Source organism: Corylus avellana, chromosome 10 (genome assembly GCF_965113065.1).
Source record: "Corylus avellana chromosome 10, dhCorAvel1.hap1.2, whole genome shotgun sequence".
Taxonomy (NCBI): Eukaryota; Viridiplantae; Streptophyta; class Magnoliopsida; order Fagales; family Betulaceae; genus Corylus; species Corylus avellana.
The window spans coordinates 4,099,543-4,123,681 of NC_142499.1; the positions used below are offsets into that span (position 1 = coordinate 4,099,543).

Here is a 24,139-nt window from a genome sequence, read left to right on the forward strand (position 1 = left end):
TTATATCCTTACCCTATTTGTCATGCTCGTTGCTTTTCTTACGTTGCGTTTTCTTATGTGCCTTGAAGTCTTTTTGCCTTGTAGTGTTATTGACAATCCCAACCAGTGTGATTTGATTGTTTTCGCAATTATACTTTTTAGGGCTGCTCTTTCGAAGTGGCTCTTGTTGAATCCTTTTTTGCACATGTTCTCGTCATCTTTATCAGCTTGAAATGCTCTGTTAACATCTTAGAGGTACATTTAATGCTTGAAATGCCTGGGGATTTGATGACCGATATACATATATTTTGGATGACAAATTACTTTGTTATGTGATTTCTTTTAGATGATGATCAATATGCTGGGACTTCTCTTCTAAAATGTCTTATTAGAGGTGTTTTATTTGGATTTTTCATTTTGTTAGCATGATGTTGGCAAGACTTCCTGTCTATAATTTTTTTGGAAGGAGTTGCACAAACTAGGACCTTTTTAATTGTCCTGCGTCAATGTTTCAATTATATCAATTGGATTTTATGCCAGGATTTTTGCAAGAAGTTTTTATGCCAATTGGGTTTTTACAAGCCTTTTAGTAGTTATGTTTCATTTATATCATCAATGTATAGAGGCAGAGATGCACATATGCAGTCTTTTTTTCTTTTTCTTTTTATTGTGTTATTAGACATTCAATATTCCTGTGTAGCTTGATTTTTTTTTTTTTTTAATTCAATTGTTGGTTTTGATGAGGCGCGTTAGTAGTGATCAATAAATTTGATTAAAATGATTTCTGGAATTTCTTAGGGTTTTTGCGAGTCCTAATAACTGAACCCTTGGTTGAACCTGGCTCTTGTGGCTCAGATCAAATCTGCCTTTAAATATCAAAGACTTGTAATAACATGGATTTGATTTGAAGTCTATTTACTGTGGTTGATTAGGATCCTCTCTGAGTTTCTTTAGTCTCTGGGTGCTAAACAGCCTAAACTGCTCGTGTCTGTAAATGATGTGTTGTTCTTGATGTTGTAAATAGAAAATTCCTGCTGACATGGTAACTGCTTCTGTATTGTAATGCAATACCTAGTAACTAGCAATGTGTGGAAGCTGCTTGGGTTTGCAAGATTCTGATACTTAACGATCATCTCTATTTCAAATAAAATTGATAGTATTAATTTCATGGTTAGGATTTAAAGTTGGTGCATTGAACGGTTTACATGATTTTATATTATTTAGTTTTTTAAAAGACGTGTTAACATTGCTGTGATGTACACCATTAAATGCATTAATTTTAAAATCCTGATAATTAAATCTATTTCACTTGAAATGGAGAGATGCTATTCCGGGTTTATAGATTTATGTGGACTTCTAATTTAATGGTGGAAGTTCAAGTAGAAAACATTCTAGTTTGCCTTAATTTTGTTTCCTGGACAGAAACTCTTAAGCTAAATTGAGAAGCTGGTGCCATTGGCTACTAGCTGAGAATTGATTGCACCCCAGAGCATACTGATATATGGTGTGCCCTGCTGCTCCAATGTTCTTCCGAATATTTTGATTCTCTTAGTTGCTAAACACAAAAGATCTGTATCCTTCAATACTGTGCTAGATTTGGTGTAGGTTAGCTATTGCGTGGCCCTTTCTTTTCTAATTTAAGTGATGGCGACCTAGAAGGGATTATATCAGTGGATCTAATTAAAGTGATGGCGACCTAAAAGGGATTATATCTGTGGATGCTGAATCATCGTAGTAAATTTGCCTAACCACCAATTAATATATTCATCCATGGATATGGAAGATCAGAATTTGATTTAGATTATAGTTTTATAGATATAATAGTGTATATATTGCTACTATATAATATATATGAGTAATGTTATATCTCTTGACTATCTTGTTAATCCACTATTGGATTTTTTTTTTCTTAAAAAGAAAAAAAAAAAAGATTTATACAATGTTGTGAGATAGTGATACTTAAATGATGTGAAATGTCATATTATTAAATGTCTTAAACAAAGTCTCAACCGTACAATTTAAATCAATGTCTTCATCAACTTTTCTTATATAATTTCTTTGTTGTCGTCTTAAACTGCAGTTGTGTAGGCTTGGAATTGATTTATTATATAAACAAAAATAAATCCAGTAACTTTCATTATATATTTCTTCCAATGGGTCAAGAGCCATATCCTTGTTGAAAGTCATTCCTTTTGCATAATTTTATTAGTTAATTTAGGCGACAATGAGAAAGTAATGTAGGGTTTGATGAAGAATTATTTTAGGGTAAAAGAAAGTAACAAATGGCAAAATATTCAACGATAAAATGCTCAAAGAGAAAAAAAAAAAAAAAAGTAAATAAATAGCGGAAAAAGTTTGCATACTCTTGCAAACTACTGACCAATTGTTACTGTTCTCTCAAACTTTAATTCATCAATGTCTCTTCCTATCAAAAATTGTCAATGTCCCTCAAAGTCAAAAAAAGATATAAATGATTTTTTTTTTTTTTTTTAATATGACAAAAACACTTCTATAAACTTGAAAAAGGAAACTACAATTTTTTTAAAAAAAAATAGAAGTGGTCATCGAACCAAACCCTAGTGTCTGGGGCTGGCTTGTCCATCCTCGAATCATATGAGGGTGGCTAGAAAACCCTCGGAGGTGATTCGGTCACTCTAGTTATTTAAAAAAAAACTTTAAATTTTTTAAAATATTTTTAGTAAGGGTATTTTTGTCGTTGCAGGAAAATTGATTTTTTTTTTTTTTTTGGGTAGTTTGAGCCTTGAGGGAGGACATAAACAGTCTAATGTTTTTTTTAATGGGCGGAGGTGATTCGGTCACTCTAGTTATTTAAAAAAAAACTTTAAATTTTTTAAAATATTTTTAGTAAGGGTATTTTTGTCATTGCAGGAAAATTGATTTTTTTTTTTTTTTGGTAGTTTGAGCCTTGAGGGAGGACATAAACAGTCTAATGTTTTTTTTAATGGGATATGTTGACTTTTCCCAAAAATAAACTATATGCTACTACTAGTGTTTGTAATAGACGGGTTTGATCTCTGATGAGGCTCTAGCTAGGTTGATTACTGCTCAAATTTCTCCAATAATTTATAAAGTTATAAACACCTACGAACCACCCAAGTTGTGATGTGAAGCAGCATATAAACGTACTAATATAAATATGATATTTTAAAGTTGTGTTGATGTTCCATAAGGTGTACGTTAGTACATGTACATTTGTATATGAACATATATGTTTATTAAAACTAAATTATAAAATTCGAAACAAAAATTATGTGTTTAATCATTCAGTTCCTATTTTTACAGACTTGGTAAAGTTGAATGACTATATCTATAAACACTATTTTTACATGACTTGTTGATATTAAATAGAACAACTTCAGTGCTGCAATCGTTGGGTGAATCATGAATGGTACAAATATTCATATTATTATATATTGGGGTTTTGAGTTATTGGAGTAAACTAAAGATAAGGTAGCATTTTCTTCCCAATGACCCTTCCCTTATTTCATTTTTTTTTTCTTTAGTATACTTGACTTAATCATTGTAAGCTCTGCATTGGCTCTCATACTGACAGTATCCACAATCCATTTCGACCATGCGAAAATAAGCATCATTAGTTACAAAGATATAAATAACAACAAAGAATATAAAATTTGTAATGGTTTTTTGTTTTCTAATTCCTTTGGTTATAAGCTTCTAATAATTTATATACATTTGACAAGTTTTGATGGTCATGTAAAATGTGTATAACATGATCTATGAAAACAATAAATGTGTTCTACTTGACCACAACAAAATGATTGTAACGAAATCTTTGCAAATAATATTTGGTTTATGTGTTGTAGTTTTATATATATGTATGATAAAAGCTTTACAATGCAAATTTTTAATTTACAGAGTTTTAAAACACAAAATTTTACTTAAAACTTGATTTATTGAAAGAAATCAAATGTTTGCATAACAATTTCAATATAAGAAAATCATACATAAATTTACTCACCCACAACTATCTATTAAATTACTAGCTAGAGAGAATCATTGTTATATATTTCCTCGTTTCCAAGTTCTATTAATGACTTCCCAATCAACCTATCGAGACTGATATTTTAATTGTTGAATGCTTTATTGATCAAAGCACTATGTGTTAGAATTGTTTTGCAATTTGTTTGAATGGTAAAAAAAATAAAAATAAAAAAGAGACTAAGACAAAGCCAGTCGTCGGCAAAAAAAAAGAGACTAAGACATCAATCGGCAAAAAAAAAAAAAAATTCATGATTAAGAATAACAAAGCCAGTCGTCGTTGATAATATTAATATTAGCGACACCGTTTTGAGTTATTGCTAGTGATAATTATGAGCAATGACTTTTTAGGCCGTCAATTAGCATTCGCGACCACATATTTTCAACAAAATTTTTAAGTTGTCACTAATTACTGACAACTTTTGTGGCTAAAGTCCGAATTTCTTGTAGTGATATATATATATATATATATATATATATATATAGGAGATGCAAGAACTTATTAGCACCTTATGGTAGAAGTTAAGTCTTGTAGGAACAAGTAGAAGATATTATGTGTTGATAGACTCTTTTTAAATTTAGGTGAAGTTTTTTCTTATAAAGAATTTTAGATGAAGCTATTTCTTTAAGATTTCAACAATATGCAACTTATATGAAATGAATACAATTTAAAAATTTATATAAATTTATCCGTTTTCTTCCTTTTTAATCTTTCCATATATATATATATATATATATATATATATATATATATATAAATCCCTGATAATAATTTAGATTGAATTAATTAGTGAGAATTAGAATTCTTATAGGATTATGGCACCTTATTTTTTTGGAAAACATAACCAATATATAAATAATATTTCAATGTACATTATATCCTAGCTCTTTAATTTTGAAGTTTTCTCTGAAGGATCAATAATGGAGGAAAATCGATGTCCTGAGCTTGCTTCGATGAATTATTTCGGATCTTTAGCACCCTGTTTTTGGTTTGTCCCAACCGATGAAGACTTGCATTGCTACTTGAATGCCAAGCTCTTTAATGAGAGCTTTCCTCCTCTCATACGCTATGAGCTTAGTGTTCACTATTACCATCCGCAGTACTTCACTCGTAAGTAACACTACACTAAATAATCTTTTTTTCTTCAAATTCACTGATTTATTAACAAGTTCATCCTAATTTGTCTATCTATATGTTTTGTTTTTTTTTGTTTTTAATCTTTAATTAGTCTGCACCTGCAAGCACACACTACAGAATTGTTGTCCCTCACTTTATTTGGAAGGAAAGTGATGCATGAAGCGAACTGAAAAAAGAAGAGTGCAAATCGTCCATATCCATTTGGGAGTGCAAAGCCATTCGTTGAGTTCTGGACAATAGTTGTTTGTGCAATAATAATAATTTTGTCCAACTACCAATTAATATATATTCATTCTCCATTTTAAGGATTTGATTTAGATAATAGTGTATATATGAGTAATATATCTAAGGACTATCCACTATTTTGATGGGTATTGTTAATCCACAATTAGATTTTTTTTTTTAATCAATGATTTATAAGGGTGAATTGACAATGACACAATGTTGTATATAACATTGTTCTTTAAAATTTTAAATAATAATGAAATGTCATTATTAAATGCAATAAACAAAATCTCAATCTTACGATTTAAGTCATTGTCTTCATCAACTTTTTTTTTTATTTAATTTCTTCTTTAACTGAACTTGTATAGGCTCGGAATTAATTTATTATATAAACAAAAATAAATCCAGTAACTTTCATTATCTATTTCTTCCAATGGTCAAGAGCCATATCCTTGTCTTGTTTTGTTTTGTTTTTTTTTTTTTTTTTTTTGAAATGAGTTGAGTTGTTGAAAGTCGTTACTTTTGCTTCATTTTATTAGTTAATTTTGGAGACAATGAGAAAGTATTTAGGATTTGATGAATAATTATTTTAGGGTAAAAGAAAGCACCACCTTTTGAAATCAATAACAAATGGCAAAATATTCTGCGATAAACTGCTCAAAGAGAAAAAAAATAAAATAAAAAATAAAGAAAAAAAAGTTTACATACTCCCACGAACCTAAAAAAGTTCACATATTCCTATAAACTACCAATCAATTGTCAATATTCCCTCAAGCTTTAATTTGCGTCAATATCTCTTACTATCAATAATTGTCAATTTCCCCCAAAACATAAAAAACAAAAATGACCTTTTTTTTTCCCTTTTTTTTTTCAATAAGAAAAAAAAAAAACACTTCTAAGAATTTGAAAAAAGAAACTACAATCTTTTTCAAAAAAAAAAAAAAAAAAATTGAAAAACTAAAAAAATATAAAGGTGGTCGGTTGAACCAAACCTAAGTGTTTGGGGGTGGCTTGGCCATCCCCAAATCCTACAAAGGTGGCCGAGCCACCCTAAAAAATGCTTTGAGGTGATTCGACCATTCAAGTTCTGTTTATTTTTTATTTTTTTAAAAAAAAAAATTGAATTTTTTTAAATAGTTTTAATCATGGTATTTTTGTCATTGGGGAACATTGAAATTTTTTTGTAGTTTGAGAGAGGACATAAACAATGGGTGTTTTTTTAATGGGAAATGTTGACTTTTCCCAAAAATAAATTATATGCTACGAGTACTTCTAATAAACGGTTTTGAACTCTAATGAACCAACCCCTTGATGTGAAGCATAATATAAACGTCCTAATAAAAACATGATATTTTAAAGTTGTGTTGATCTACCATAAGGTGTACGTTAGTATATATATTAAAACTAAATTATAAGATTCGAAGCAACGATTATGTGGTTTACATTCAGTTCCTATTTTTACAGAATTGGTAAAATTGAATGACTATCTATAAACACTATTTTTACATGACTTGTTGATATTAAATATAACTTTAGAGCATTTTTATTGAGATCTTTAAATTTGAAAAAACTCACAAAAAGAGTCATTTAACAAGCTCTCTACTCTATTTCAAATTTAACTTTAGTACAAGACTCTCCAAAAACCAAGTGTCAAAAAGTAAAAGTTTTTTAGTTTTTTAATCTTATATATTCATTTTCCTTCTCTCTCTCATCTACCAAGAATAATAATAAAATAAGAAAATAAGAAAATAATAATACTTAATTAAAGTAGAGGCCGATATAGAGAGTTTGATATTTAGTTAATTTATTACCCCCCCAAAAAAAAACGAAGAAGATATTTGGTTAATTTTAAAAGTGACTATTCAAATTTTAAAAATGTGATTTTTTCTCTTCAAATTTAACTTTTATTTGAAGTGCTCAATATAGATGATCTTAGTTTCAATGTTCGTTATAAGTCCATATATATTATAAATTATAGGGATTTAGTTACAAATGTACCAATTTTGCATTTATTCCTAACATATAATTATACATATATAATAATCTTTTTATTCCATTTTTTGAACAATTTTTTGAAGTTCTTAGTTCTTACAATTAAACCGATGTCATGTCAAAAAAAATTAAACCGATGTCGTTTTACGCTTAAACCATTTTTTAAACCATTTCTTAGTCAAAACTACGTCGTTTTGAACTTCAATATATTCTATCTCTTTTAGTTTCAGACTTTCAGTCTTTCAGCTAACCCTAAACCTAAGGTATTCTGCCGTCTCTCGTCTCTCTCTCGCTCATTCTCACCTCTCTTTGAAACAGGTAGTCGTGAGCTCTCTGTCTCTCTTGTTTTCTCGCTGCAAGCCAAGCCAAGTAAGCTAGTAACTTGATTTTGATTTTGATTTTGGTCTCTCTTGTCTTCATCTCACGATTCTCACCTCGTCTCTGTCTCTGTATATTTATTTGGTTGATTTGGGTTGGGTTCGATTTTGGGGAGTGCGAATCTCATTCTATGTCTCTGTTTCAGGTTTAGTCGTGACCTCATATCATCTCTGCCTCTCTTGTTTTCTTGCTGCAAGCCAATTAAGGTAATTTACATTTGATTTTGGTTTATATGGCTGTTGATTGTTGGGTGAATAATACAAATATTCATAATTCTTATATACCGGCCCGTTTTGCCCAATGCGATATAAATAGAAAAGCCCTCCCACTGCCTCATTCGGCAAACGAAAACCCTAAAACCCAGTCATGGCGTGCACAATCGATTTCCGCTGCCTCGACGAGGGCTTCGGTGGCAAGACCTACAAGCGGAAGCGAGAGGAATCCCAGAATCTGATCAATGAAGACACGGCTCCCATGGAGGTGGAAGAGGAGGCGGATACTTGTCCACCTGCGGCGAAGAGATGGGCGGTTGCGTCGGCGGAGAACCCGGACAAGCCGAGCTATAACGGGGTGATATCCGGGAAAGTCTCCGGCCGGAAGTGGAAGCAGGCGAGGAAGCAGAGAGCGTCGGCATCGAAGGTGAGCCTGAAGGGCACGAACTTCGAGGAAAGGGACAAGCAGAAGGAGATAAAGAAGGCGTACAAGGCGAGAATAACGGAGCTGAAGGAGGCGATAAGACAGAACAAGGTGGACAAGCGGAAGAAGAGGGAGGAGAGGGAGAAGAAGAAGAAGGAGAACATTCTGAGGTCTGGGACCAAACTCCAGAAGATCACCAATCCCAAGACATTGAAGAAGATCGCCAAGTCCAAGCAGAGGAAGCTCCTCAAGGTTGTTCCCGACGATATGCTCAACAAGAGCAAGAACCAGTAATCACTTTTATTAAGCTTAATTATGATTTTGCTTGAAAATCTTGCATTTGATTCAAATATGATTCTATGTTGTTTCTACAACCGATATCTTTCTAGCTCTTCTCTTGTGATCAACGAAGGACTCAACCAAATATTATGCTAATACGGAGATGAAAGGCTCAATCTTTGTATGCAAATCTGGGAAGGAATCAAAAACAAAATGAACACTGAATATTCAATTCATAATTAGAAGCCAATATGGGAAAAATCACTGTAATAAATGAATTTAAGAAGGAAGAAGACGCACTGTCAAATGTCAAATGTCGTGGAGAAGAAAAAAAAAAACTCCACGATATGGCAGAAAATAGCTATTCTTCAATGATCGTTGCTTTTCTTACATTGCGTTGTCTTATGTGTTGTCTTATGTGCCTTGAAGTGTTTTTCCTTGTAATGTTATTGACAATCCCAACGAGTGTGATTTGATCGTTTTTGCAATTTTACTTTTTAGGGCTGCTCTTTTGAAGTGGCTCTTGTTGAATCCTTTTGCATATGTTCTCATCATCTTTATTAATTTAAGTTTTTAGTCGTGATTAAAGTTTAGAAGAATGCTTTGTCAGCAATGCTTGAAATTCTCTGTTAACATCTTAGAGGTACCTTTGAAGCTTGAAATGCCTGGGGATTTGATGACCGATATACATACATTTTGGATGACAAATTACTTCGTTCTGTGATTTCTTTTAGATGATGATCAATATGCAGGGATTTCTCTTCTAAAATGTCTTATTAGAGGTGTTTTATTTGGATTTTTCATTTTGTTAGCATGATGTTGGCAATACTTCCTGTCTACAATTTTTTTGCTAGGAGTTGCACACACTAGGACCTTTTTTATTGTCCTGCGTCGGTGTTTCAATTATATCAATTGGATTTTATGCCAGGATTTTATTTTTTGCACACACTAGGATTTTTGCAAGAAGTTTTATTCCAATTAGGTTTTTACAAGCCTTTTAGTAGTTATGTTTCAATTATATCATCAATGTATAGAGGCAGAGATGCACATATGCAGTCTTTTTTTTAAAAAAAAATATTTTCATTTTTGTTCAAACAAGGATAAAAATCACTTACTAATTTAAATAGATTGGGAATTAGTGAAAAATCATGTTCCTTGGTTTGTATGGAAGGCGGAAAACTTGTTGAAAATATGAGATTGGAGGTGGTAACGTGAGTGTGGTGATTCTCAATATTTCTATCAAGGTTTTTAAGATTTTAGACATGTAGACTCATTTTATCAAGGTTTCGTTCGTTTACCATTCATATTATAGTTCCCTGAAAAATAGAATACTGCTTCATTACTCTTCACGCATTGTAGGAGCTACTAGTTCGATTTTCTAGTTCTACTTTGAGGTAGCAAGCTTTTCTATTTGTAATATTTTTGTTTGTTTGCTTTAAGAATGTATATTTAAAGTTCTACAAGTGTCGATTTTTTTTTTTTTTTTTTCATTTAAAATAGCGATCCGTAACTTTCTTGGTTGCAGTTTTTAACCCTGGAAAATTGATCCAGTGAAAGTTGTTTTCAGCTATTGTGTCTCTAAATTGTGCTGATGCTTTTTATTGTGTTATTAGACATTCAATTTTCCTGTCTAGCTTGATTTTTTGTTTTTTTATTCAATTGTTGGTTTTGATGAGGCGCGTTAGTGATCAATAAATTTGGTTAAAATGCTTTCTGGAATTTCTTAGGGTTTTTGTGAGTCCTAATAACTGAACCCATGGTTGAACCTGGCTCTTGTGGCTCATATCAAATATGCCTTTAAATATCAAAGACTTGTAATAACATGGATTTGAAGTATATTAACTGTGGTTGATTAGGATCCTCTCTTAGCATCTTGAGTCTCTGGTTCCTAAACTGCTCCTGTCTGTAAATGATATGTTGTTCTTGATGTTGTAAATAGAAAAGTCCTGCTGACATGGTAATTGCTTCTGTATTGTGATGCAATACCCAGTACTGTGGAAGCTTTTGCTTGGGTCTGTGACTTAAGGATCCTCATTATTTCAAATGAAATTGATAGTATTAATTTCATAGTCAGGATTTAAAGTTGATGCATCTAATAGTATACATGATTATACATTATTTAAATTTTTTAAAAGACGTGTTAACATTGACGTGATGTATACCATTAGATGCATTAATTTTAAAATCTTGATAATCAAATCCATTTCATTAGAAATGGAGAGATACTATTCCAGGTTTATGGATTTATGTGGACTTCTAATTTAATGCTGGTAGTACAAGTAGAAAACATTCTAGTTTGCCTTAATTTTGTTTCCTGGACAGAAACTCTTAAGCTAAATTGAGAAGCTGGTGCCATTGGCTACTAGCTGAGAATTGGTTGCACCCCAGAGCATATTGATTTATGGTGTTCTTCCGAATATTTTGATTCTCTTGGTTGCTAAACACAAAAGATCTGTATCCTTCAATAATTTGGTGTATGTTAGCTATTGCGTAGCCCTTTCTTTTCTAATTGAAGTGATGGCAATCTAGAAGGGATTATATCTGTGGATGCTGAATCATTATAGTAAATTTGCCTAAGCACCAATTAATATATTCATCCATGGATATGGAAGATCTCCATTTTAAGGATTTGATTTAGATTATAGTTTTATAGATATAATAGTGTATATATTGCTACATGGTATATAATATATATGAGTAATGTCATATCTCAGGACTGTCCTACAATATTGACGTGGCATTATTAATCAACTATTGGTTTTTTTTTTTTTTTTCTTTTAACAAAAAACAATGATTTATCTAAGGGTGGATTGACATTTTTGTGAGATAGTGGTATTGTATATAACATTTCTCTTTAGAATTTTAAATGACGTGAAATGTCATTATTAAATGCCATAAACAAAATCTCAACCGTACAATTTAAATCAATGTCTTCATCAACTTTTCTTATATAATTTCTTTGTTTTCGTCTTAAACTGCAGTTGTGTAGGCTTGGAATTGATTTATTATATAAACAAAAATAAATCCAGTAACTTTCATTATATATTTCTTCCAATGGGTCAAGAACCATATCCTTGTTGAAAGGCATTCCTTTTGCATAATTTTATAAGTTAATTTAGGAGACAATGAGAAAGTAATGTAGGGTTTGATGAAGAATTATTTTGGGGAAAAAGAAAGTAACAAATGGCAAAATATTCAACGATAAAAATGCTCAAAGAGATAAAAAAAAAAAAAAGTAAAGGAAAAAGTTTGCATACTCTTGCAAACTATTAATCAACTGTTAATGTTCTCTTAAACTTTAATTCGCACCAATGTCTCTCAAAGTCAAAAAAGGTAAAAATGTCTTCTTTTTTTTTTTTTTTTTAAAAAAAAAAAAAAATTATTTTTATTTTTATAAATATGACAAAAATACTTCTATAAACTAGAAAAAGGAAACTACAAATTTTTTTTTTTTCTTTTAAAAAAAAGGTAGAGGTGTTTGTCGAACCAAACCCAAGTGTTTGGGGGTGGCTTGTCCATCCCTAACTCTCCGAGGGGATTTGGCCACTCTAGTTATTTTTTTTTAAAAAAAAAAACTTCAGATTTTTTAAAATATTTTTAGTAAGGATATTTTTGTCCTTGCAGGAAAATTGATTTTTTTTTTTATTTTTTTATTATTATTATTATTAGAGTGTGTAGTTGAAGGAGGACAAACAATCGGGTGTTTTTTTAGTGGGGTATGCTAACTTTTCCCAAAAATAATCATATGCTACTATTGCTTGTAAATTTGTAATAGACGGGTTTGATCTCTAATGAGGCTCTAGCTAGGTTGATTACTGCTCAAATTTCTCCAATAATATATAAAGTTATAAACACCTACGAACCACCCAAGTTGTGATGTGAAGCAGAATATAAACGTACTAATATAAATATGAGATTTTAAAGTTGTGTTGATGTACATAAGGTGTACGTTAGTACATGTATATTTGTATATGAATATATATGTTTATTAAAACTAAATTATAAAATTCGAAACAAAAATTATGTGTTTAATCATTCAGTTCCTATTTTTACAGACTTGGTAAAGTTGAATGACTATCTATAAACACTATTTTTACATGACTTGTTGATATTAAATATAACAATAGAGCTGCAATTGTTGGGTGAATGATACAAATGTTCATAATTCTGATATATTGGGGTTTTGAGTTTAATGTTAGTGAGATATTGGAGTAAACCAAAGACAAGGTAACATTAGGCTTTTGTTTTCTAATTCCTATGGTATAAGAATTTATGTATATTTGACAAGTTTTGGCAGTCATTTAAAATGTGTATGATGTAATCTATACAAAACAATAGATGTCTTCGCTTAGAAAAACCTTTTATTAAATAAAATTTAATTTTGTCGGTCACTTGTCAGTATTAACACGGCGACGAAACCCATTAATGTTAGATATGGGAAGGTGAGGTGACCCTAATTCTGTAACAAGGGTTTAGCTTATAAGATTTTTTAATATTTATCATTTTTGCGGGAAGAATATAGCTATTCTTCACTTCACTGTAAATATCAAATTCAATGATAACATTCGGGAATGGCAATGCCATTGGAAAAGAATAAAAATTCATTCACTTTGAAGGCGTGTGCTTCTCACCAATTATGGTTTTATATTATGTAACCTTAATCAATTTTGATCTATAAACACAAGCTCCGTACCTACTTGCCATTGCCATTACCCTTTTTATTTAGAGGAGCTCTCGTACATTTTTCAATTGGTGATCTTTCATGCATGGCGCTTTCCTTCGAAATACCATAGTATCCTTTTAAATATTGTAATTTGTTAGACAGTGATCGAACAAGAGAGAAAACAGATTGGATTATGCATGAAAATAGAATGGAATGCATGAATACAAATTACATGAATACGTTGCTCTTCCTCCAAGTGTAAATGGAATGAAGGTATGAAGCTTTTTTGTTTGCCCATCTACATTAGTCTGTTTCTCATTTATTAAAACATATTAATATCCAAATATTTAGATCGGATTTAAGTGTTGACATTATTGGAAGTGAAGTTACCATTTATATTTAATTGACATCTATACATAGTTCAAGAGCAACATCAAATCATTGCATTGTTTGATTAAAGTCAGTTGGTATAAAACCAGAAATATTGATGATATAGTTTTGATGGAAGTCAATCCATAAATATTGAAAGCAAAACAAGACATTTCAGTAGTAGCTCAACCCTAGGCTAAGTAAAATGTTTCATTCACTACCATATATCTATTGCACGTTTTCAATACCTTTATTTATTTATTATTATTATTTGGCAGTGGGATGATTTGTTGCTATGTGGATTTTTATAATTGAAAGGTAGAGAGCAAGAAAGATGAGAATATGTTGCAAAGTAAGATGTGGTCGTATAGAAGAAGGACTCAAGAATAAGAGGATATCTCCTTAGGATAATTTCTTCTTTCTCCTTCCTCTGGACGCATATTTAAGCAGACGTTTAATGAATAGTATATATTATCAAATTTAGTTTTTTGAGAGATTCAAGGTGCCTTGAACTACCCTACTATTACCATGATATATATCGTTATTTGCAACCATCTCAAGAAATTTAATTATTTCCACTTATGCCCTTGTAATTTAGGGTGGGACGTTACAATAATTAAATTTTCAATTATTTTAGCAAATTATTAATAAATTTTTGGGGCAATTACTTTTTACCCTCATGAACTACAACGCTTTGACACTTTCTGCTCATCAACTACCCACTATGACACCTGACTTCATGAAACTATCATCTTATGACAAAAAGCCTCATTTCGTCAGTCAAAGGGGTTAAAATTGACGGTCAACGGTTATATGCAAGTCATGTGTCATTTTAAATTTTTTTCTTCCACTTTTACCCTCACTTCAAACAAATAAAGTTAATATGTTTAGGAGGGTATAAGCGTCATTTTCTTGGTTTGAAGTGAGGGCAAAAATGGAAGAAAAAAATTTAAAATGACACATAACTTGCACATGACCATTGACCGTCAATTTTAACCCATTTGACTGACGAAATGAGGTTTTTTGTGATAAGATGGTAGTTTGATGAGGTTAGAACATTCCCAATGGAAGAGCCATATTTTTATGTAAAATGGCTATTCAAAACTCACTTTTATCTAGTTTAGGTAAGCCATTTTTAAGTGTCTCCACATCCGATTAGCTATATTTCTAAAAAAAAGGTGGGAAAAGATTTGGGAAAATGATAAAGCAGGAGAGAGAAACACTAAAAAAGAAAATGGCTCCCTTAAAAAGTGCTGCTACATTTAACTTTTTTTTTAGCTCTTCTAATCAAATATCTATTTTACATATATTTTTTGCTCATCCAATGTGGGAGGTTTTTTGAACATTTGAAGAGCTATTATAGATAAAAGTAACATTTGGCTATTCCATTGGGAATGCTCTTAGGTGTCATAGTTGATTGATAGTTCATGAGCAAAAAGTGCCAAAGTGTTGTAGTTCATGGGGGCAAAAAGTAATTACCCCTAACTTTTGTGTTCACCTCCTTTCCTTTTGATCATATTTAACCCCTTCTACGGTCACATGTGGATTCCTTTCTATTGACTTCAAATGCCTCTTCATAATTTTTAAAATTCATTTTTAATTTCTTTTATCCGTTGTCTTTTAAAATTGATGTGGGTATTTTGACATGTCACTTTCACCATTTATATTCTCTTTACATAAATGAACAATATAATTTTTTACACTATAAACTCCATCATTAATTACATGCTTACAACTTCTTTTTAACCAATAATTTCTTTCAAATATTGTTCAAATGAAGGTTACCATCTAATATGGTGTGAATATTAATTAATGATACCTCTTCGCTTATTCTTTTAAATTATTTTTTCATTGTAGTTGGCTTTTGCAAAGAATCACGTACTAATTTCATAATAAAATTTCGTAAAACCTTATGGTCCTAGCAAAAGACATTACTTGAACAAAAAGTTATTTAACTAGAATATTATCATATTTCCAAAACCTACAATTCTTAAATAAGTATATAAGAGGATTTCCCAAATAAAAAAAATTTTAGAGTGTGACTGTGTGAGTTGAAATTTAATGGCTAGGAAATGTATCCGAAAACTTATGTTGGTTATAATGGAGTTGATTGTCCTAGGGCATGGCAATGACCTCACCGCTTTCTCTCTTAGTCCCACTTTACTTCCTACCAGCCCTCATGTCTTCCAACTTGATCAGAGTCACAATCATGTTTGCCTGGAAGAAACACTAGGAATATGTGAAGATTTTATAGAATTATATGATATAGAGATGTGCATTATCCATAATCTTTTTCACTGCCTTTCCCAAAACCCATTTCATCTCAAAGTTCATAAACACGAACATTCCCCTACAAAGATGCATTGCATACGTTATTGTTTTGGGGAATTGAATTATGAAGGCATCCGTAGTGCATCGTGTTTATTAGACTGCTTTGAAAGGGAGATGAAGAAGTATTAAATGAAATATTTTGTAAGTGCTTTAGGTTTTAATTCCTAAACAGCACACTATTACGATTATTATATAGAGTAACGTACACTATGAATTCTATATAATCTATACAAGAGAATTGGAACGTGATACTAGAGTCCTACTTAGAATACAATATTATCTCTTAGAATATAAGATAAATGAAGAGATAAATATATATATAAGGAGATAATATAGAAGATAAATATTATCTCCTCCTTGATCTTAATTCCTCTTGTGGCTTATCTTTGAGGTGATCTTCTCTAATATGGTCTTTATCTCTAACATTAAATGTCTATATTTAGAATTGATGAGCTGTGAGGATTTTTTTTTTTTTTTTTTAACATATCCACACAAGGGAAGAGAAATTGGGATTTGAACTAGTGACGTCCGCTTTATGAAACGTGGTTCACAGCCGATTAAACTACTTCTTAGAAACAACTGTAAGGTTATTAAAAGGTTCCCAACATCAAAAGGAAGGAAGTACTTCCTCCCTAGTCCCTCCTTTTGATTTTCGCTCTTTTGAGCATGAATAATATTCCAGACTTTCTTTCCACAAAAGAAAGAAAAGGAAAAAAAGGTTCCCAACAATTTCTCTAGCTCTCTCAAAACGACATGCATGACAAGCTTATGAAGAAGATATTGTTCTATAATCTATGCGCATAAATGTTCTCATACATTGTAAAAGAACACCTAATCATTTTTATACATTTCGATATAGCAATTTCTTTAAGATATTGGGTTTTGGAAATCACTATCTGCTATACATAAATGCTTTAAGATATACAACCCGATCGATTAGCTTCATGCAAAGTGGGCCTTTGTGTTAATTGGGCCTGAGCTCTACGCCCATGCTTATATATATATATTCCCATATCAAAATACTTGGATGTATTAATTACTCTCAAGTGAAGTGGGGATGAGAATTTGGTTTCCAGGTAACCTCCAAATACACCCAATAGAAAAGGTAGGCATGAATGACAGAATGAAAGTGAGCTGACCCTTGATGCCCCCAGCTGAGAGCAGAGAGCAGAGAGGTGGGACAAATTGTGAAACAAGGCTCATGATGCATGTCTAGTAAAGAGAGAGCCCAATCTCAATCAATAGAGATTCTACAGGGAAATCCCATTTGCTTTTTCAGACCCTTTTTTGTGGTCATATGGATGACACTTACCTAAAGTGGCTTCCCCACACCCATCACCCTCCACATGCCATTGGTAGAAGGTGGGGGGTGGGGAGTGGAGTCATGTCTGTAGAAAGTGAAAAAAGGTTGGATCTAGTTTAGTTGTTCCTTAGTACAAGGAAAAAGAGGGTTTTGCTGCATGTTTTATTGGAATGTTATTTATGGGCTAATTATGTGCTTTAGGGTTTTGAATTTTATTTTTCTTTTAAAAAAAAAATTGTCATCATTCTAATTGGTCCATTCAAGAACAGTTTTAAGAAAAGTGTTGGTTTTAGTATTATTATTTAAAAATTTTTATTTATTGCGCAATGAAGGGAGTGATTCCTATTTATAATAAGTGTTTGATGAATTCAAAGTTAACACCCATCTTCACTTTGTGATTATGGTATTAGAGCTGGAGTCCAACCTGAGATGGGTGGTGTGCGTGTGGCATCCTATATTACTTGACTGTGATAGTCTCATATAGGAGCATGCTTTCTCTAAATGATATAAGGTATTTTGGGATAAACCTAATAACAAAATTGTGTGGGTTGAGACTCAAAGTGAATAATATTATACAACTTGAAATGGACTGTTTCATAGAATCATTTTTATTTTTCATTTCTAAAGTCAGAAATATTTCCCTCGCCATCTCTTGTTTTTTGGTGTTCTCATTATCATCTAATAGTATATGTTCTTCGTGAGTTTAAGCGGAGGGCAATGAAAAATATGTGTTATCGAGACATGCATTTCCACATTTAAGAGTTTGTTTGGGATTGTGCTTGACAAATAGAGCTTTTAAGTAAAAAAGAGTTTTTGGGCAAAAACTTCATTTTTAAGCTTTTGCCAAAAGTACGTTGTTGCTATTTTTAGGTTTTTTGGGCTCTTAAAAGCGCTTTTAATTTTTTTACTAAGCAAATACTTTTTTCTTTGAATGGACTTTTTGAGTGTTAAAAGCACTTTTATGCCCTTCAAACGCAATTTCAAACAAACCCTTAATCATTTTACTTGCTGTTATTTTTTCTCTTACATGAAAAGATAAATTTAATTATTTAATTAAATACTTTAACAATAAGAATTTTCACATTTAAAAGAAAAAAAAAAGTATAGAAGAAAATTATTGAGACATGCATATGTTCCAAATGGACAAAATCCAAATTTGTTCAAATCTTGATATAAAAAAGAAAAGGACAAAACAAAATTTGTTTTCCCGAGTAAACTTTTGAAAATAAATTTGTATAACATTTATACAAAATTTACAATTAAATTATACTAAAGCGACATTATTTTTTTATTGAATTTTCCAGAGTGTTGTCCTTTCATATTGAAAATTTGAAAAATGTTAAGTACTTTTCCATCGAATTATATACTCATTTCAAGCACAAGCACATGGTATCTGCCTAAACCATATGATGCTCCCGTATTTCGGCGCTTTACCAAATCATATCATAAGCCGAATTCCTCAAACACATTATCTAGTTTTGGATGCGGCAGAAGCCGCAGAACGTGTCCATCATGTCTTGTTTTGTAACAGGTTTAGAGAAGGGGAGCAAAGCATGAATAATGAGAAATATATATAACAATTATATATATTGTATATCTTTTCATAACTTAAAATATAGAAATACATATTTGTATTAATATTTTTTAAATTAACTAAAACTCGTAAGTTACAAAGATTTCCCAACTTTTGTTCATGACTTTCTTTGGATAAAATTTTGAACATAAACTTCTATTGGATCCTTTATCATTACTTAATGTTTTAACTTTATTACGATACTTGTGTCCCACATGAATTAAGTCTAATGCATTAATTATGTATATAAGCTTTTGGGTGTTCTCCTTTTGCAAGCTGATTTTAAGGGTGAGTTATATTTAAGGTTTGTATCATTTATAGTATCAAAGCCAAACACCACGTTACGGGTTTGAGTCACGGAGGGGAAAACATGTGAGTTGGATTAAAATACTGATAGATGATTGAAGTCGGCAAAAGAGAAAGGGCTATCATGGGGTGAGTGTCGATAGAGTAAGCCACTATGGATGTCGGCTGCATAGCATATGCGGAAACATGGTGGTATGTTACGATCTTTGTGTCCCACATGAGTGGGTATATAAGTTCTTAAGCACCTTCTTCTTACAATTTAGTTTTTAAGGATGAGTTCTATAAAAAGTTTGTATCAAACTTCTTATGATAAATTCAGTGTTAAGCCAAGACCATGGCCTAATTTATTCGTAAATTTCCTCCTTAATAAACCAAGTATATATGAGTTTGAAGGAATGAGGGTGTGGCAAGAAACTATACTCAAATTTTCAAAAGAAGGGGAGGGCCATGGCCAATATCAGCCCTGCTCTACCTTCATCTTTGTTTGATTGTAATCAAATCCTAAGTATTTAATTACCTTATTTGTATTCTTTTTTTACTTATCCTTTTTTTCTTATAAATATGATGCACTTTTATTGTTAATCAACTAAGTGAATAAGAGCACAATATAGTCATTTGAACTCTTCTTTAGTAGTAAATGTAAATGTATAACTCCAAGCCCCAAAATTCTATCTCTTTTCTCTCTCTCATTTTGCAAACCGCAGAGACGATAGAGTTTGAACTAACCTTTTCATTTTAAACGACATATCTAAAACTATTTGAACATTTTACTCGTCTTCACAGGTACATATACACTGTTTGTTAAACTCTTTCCCTTCCTCTCAACATTATTTACTTCATTTTTTTAAAAAAAAAAAAAAAAAAATTAACATTAAAATATTTTCACTTTTTTCACTTTTTATACCGCATAATCTATTTTAGAATATTTTTTTTTTTTTCATTCTACAAACCACCTCTTCACCATCTCCACTCTCTTAACTCTTTTTTCTTTTTTCTTTTTCTTTTTTTTTTATGAAAAACTCAAAATGATAAAGTGAAAAGATGGTGGGGAGATGTTTTGTAGAATGCATTGCAGCATTCCTCATCTATTTTTTATTAATAAAATCTATTCCTTAGGACAGCAATGTTTCAAAGAAGTTACACACACCTAACATGAACAGAACTTGCTGTCTTCAAGAAGTAATGCACCTAACATGATGAACTTGCACAGTGCACATAGCCACGTACTCTCAACTTTCATATTAATATCGACAATGGCTTTGTACGAAAAGCCAAATCCTGCGAGCCTTTTTATGTGGTCAATGCCGGGGTGCTACTAATCATTTTCCTCTAAGCCGTAGGCGGCATCTCAACTCATCACCATTCATTCACGTTGGGATTTCTACTAATTATTTGTTATAATTGTTAACCTTTTTTTTAATTAATTAATAGGAGATAGCTCATGTGAGGAGAATATGTTCGGATTTGAGCCGATTAAAATTTATTTGGACATAAATTATAGAATCTGACTTCCATATTGTTATTTTATTTTATTATTATTATTATTATTATTATTTTAATAAAAGCATCACTTGCATTTCATGAAAACTTAAAAAGAAAGAGCAATTTCTTCTTCCAAAATAATATCAAAGATACAATTTAGAATTTCATCAATCTAAACCTTATCTATGACTCGCTTCATAGCCTCTTTGGCTAATACATGAGCAGCATTATTACCACATCATCGTACATACGCCACTTCGGGATATAGGCCAAGATTACCCGTATATCATCAATCAGTTGACCAAAGGATTGAGAAGTTTGTTCCCCAGCAGCTATCGCATCAACCACAGTCTTGGCATCTCCTTCCAAACAGATACATGTTGTTATTTTAATAACAGCATATACGTTATAGTTTAATCAACGGTCAAGATTAAATATTTCAAAATCTCTCTTCATTTTCTCTCTTTTATTAAAAGTTTTTAAAAGTAAATCAACTTTGAGATTTAATCTTAACAGTTACTTAAACAACAGCATACATGCATCTAAATAAATTATATATACACTACTCGTTCGCATTAACTTTTTAAATTACTAACCGTTCGAACACCTAATTACTGTAGATTCATATTGTTCAATAAAACCTATACTAAAACTGTTAATTAAAAAAAAATCAAACAAAAGAATTTATTTGCAAAAAAGAAAAGAAAAGAAATGATAGAAAATCATTATTAGAACCCCATCTTTTGGTAAAGTGGTCCCATGATGGCATTACACGTAAAATGGGTTATATTCCACCTTTTACAAAAATCCTTGATTCTTGCACAAATTCCCGCCTTGATCTACGTTGTTGTTGTTTGTTAAACTTGATTATAAAGCTGTGATTACTCAAAAAGTAGCATAATTAATTCATAAAGACCAATATTTTTTTTATAAGTTTGATAATTGAAGTTTGAAATCCAAGGTGTTGGTTGAAAAAACATTCAGAATAGTCATGAGGAAAAGGTGGTGTCGGGGCATACATTTATGATGCTGTCTTGGTTTTCTTTCTGTAAAGTTAATTATATAATGTAGCCGAAAGATTTTTGAAGCAGAGATGTTTAATGTTTCGACCACTTCTTTTATTCATGTTAATTTTGGTCTTTATTATCATAATATGTAGTGATTAGTGATTGGTAGGGGGTGGGTCACCCTACTGTCATCTAGACATTTCTAGTCCCTACATGTCTTGGAGATGCCAGACCCCTAGGCCCTAGCCCCATTGCCAGGGTCCCACACCCCCCATATCAAATAATTCCCTTCACGTTTGTTTTGTTTCAGTTTGGACTTCAGGGACGACGTGAGTCCTCAATGATTCACAAGCTTACAAAATTCGTGCTTAAACAAAAAAACATAATTGATTTGATGCTATTATTTTCTGAGATTAGTGAATTGTGAGCCTTCAATAGTGAGAGATGTTTGGACTTTATTAAAATTCTTAAAAAATAAAATAAAAATCAAAAGAGTATGTCTCGTTCATGTTTGAGATTGTATTAAAAAATATAACTTTTAAAGTTGTAAGGAGTTTTTTAAGAAACAAAAAAAAAAAAAATTAAAAACTTTATTTTAAAACTTTTTTCAAAAGTACTAATCTTAAACGGGCTAACACCCGTATCTTATTAAATTGCTTATTAAGATCAATGGGTAATACTATGGTCGACAAGTGAGTGCAGTTTGAGACCTATATGCTAGATAGGTATTCAGACAACTCAAACTCCACTTGTTCGGATTGTCGGAGCACTTGCCCAAGCAAGTGATGCCACCCATTCGCTCACTTACTCCATCTTATTGCAAAGTAATAGGACAAAGGTATTGCATCACTAACCAAAAATTTGAGTGACTTATGTAATTTAGATATCTACATAAAGAGGGGGATTTTGATTTTCTATTGTGCCCTATACAATTGCTCTAATTGCGCATAATTCAACCTGCCAATGACAAGAGTCTTTTGTTGCAATTATTATTATTATTTTTTCCTTTAAAAAAGAAAAAAGAAAAAAAGGGAAGAGATGTGACAGTTCGATCATGGTGGCACGATCTGTGCACGGGGTGCAGCGTTATTGGAACTCTTTTCAGTAAGTAGTCATTGGAACAATTACAATCTGTCTTTTCACTTCTTCCTATAAATATAATACAAAATTTGAAAAAAAAAAAAAAATACAATATTTTTACGGTATACCTGGTTGAAAAAAAGAAAAAAAAGAAAAAAAAAATCCACTTTATTCTCATTTTAGAGATTTTTTAATTTGAACATCAAAGTTAAAAAATTGGCAATGTACCCTCAAATGTTTCAAAAAATTTAACTTTAAACATTCTATTACTAATTTTTGTTAAATTGGATGAAAGTTAAAAAAAAAAAAAAAGGCTTGAAGGTAATTATGTAATTTCATAAATTTCTGTCAAATTTGACGAAAATTAGTAATGAAAAGTTTAAATTGAAAATATTTAAAACATTAGGGGAGTACATTTCTAATTTTTAAATTTTGGGGTTCAAATTAAAAAACTCCTGAAACTTCAGGAGGTAAAGTAAATTTTTTCCTAAAATAAAATAAATAAAACAACAGTATGCTCCTGGGGCAACCTAAATGGATTCATATTCGATTGCTACCTATTTTAATGAAGTATTAATGAAAATTAGCTTTTATATTAATACTTAAAAAAATAAATTAAAAATTAATTTTTACGGTCACGTCATTTAAATTATATGACTGTCATATAATAATATATTAAATAATTTTTTAAAATATTATATTTTAAATATTATTTAAAAATACATGTTTGATGCGGTAAAACACAACCAAAACTCACTTGAAATTATTAATATTATTTTAACATATTTTTAATCCATTGAGCTATCTTAGGAACAATTTCACTCGAAATTATTGTACAAGGCTTTTGCGAAAATTTAGAATAATATGTTGTTAAAGAGACTCACGTCCAAAATCTATCGATCCCCTAACCTCGGCTAATAAAAGCAAATATAAAAAGCCTCTCGGATACTTAAAGTGAAGATTAGGTTGAACCATCATACTTTATCCTCAACTCAATAAAATAGTAAAGACAATTGTTTACAGTGCGTTAATAATAACATTTAAATATTAAATTAAAAAGGGAGAATATATGATAACACAAGGGACAATTAGAGGACAAAGTTTGCTTTTCCAAAGTGAACTTTGAAAACTAGGACAATAAATATGTATAAAGTATTAGCATTTCTAGGGTAACAGGATTGTATTAAGAGATTAAGACCACCCAATTACAATAACCTAACTACAATACCTTGGGCTTGGACTTCTCTTTGTTCCAACTCGTCATAGAACATGATCCTCTCAATTTTAAATAAACTGTATAATATTCAATTAGTTATAGTGGGTGAGTATTTTTGTCTTTTCACTTTTTAAAAGGACAAAAATTATCCTCTACTATAAT

The 24,139-nt window shown here is 31.0% G+C and overlaps 1 protein-coding gene across 3 annotated transcripts; it reads left to right on the forward strand.

The window, feature by feature from the left end:
• The first annotated feature begins 7,583 nt into the window (after nucleotides 1-7,583).
• On the forward strand, nucleotides 7,584-8,775 carry LOC132192186 (uncharacterized). Of its 3 annotated transcripts, XM_059607445.2 has the most exons (4): nucleotides 7,584-7,617; nucleotides 7,673-7,723; nucleotides 7,878-7,938; nucleotides 8,048-8,775. In XM_059607445.2, the coding sequence occupies exon 4, from the start codon at nucleotides 8,099-8,101 to the stop codon at nucleotides 8,660-8,662; it is 564 nt and encodes a 187-aa protein (XP_059463428.2). In that variant the 5' UTR covers nucleotides 7,584-7,617; nucleotides 7,673-7,723; nucleotides 7,878-7,938; nucleotides 8,048-8,098; the 3' UTR covers nucleotides 8,663-8,775. The 3 variants fall into 3 exon arrangements, with proteins under 3 accessions (XP_059463428.2, XP_059463427.2, XP_059463429.2); XM_059607444.2 differs by having other exon boundaries at nucleotides 7,600-7,723; XM_059607446.2 differs by having other exon boundaries at nucleotides 7,600-7,723; nucleotides 8,053-8,775.
• Nucleotides 8,776-24,139: the final 15,364 nt, after the last annotated feature.

Coding starts and splice junctions, on each gene's coding strand:
- LOC132192186 (XM_059607445.2), top strand. CDS start 8,099: ATGGCGTGCACAATCGATTTCCGCTGCCTCGACGAGGGCTTCGGTGGC.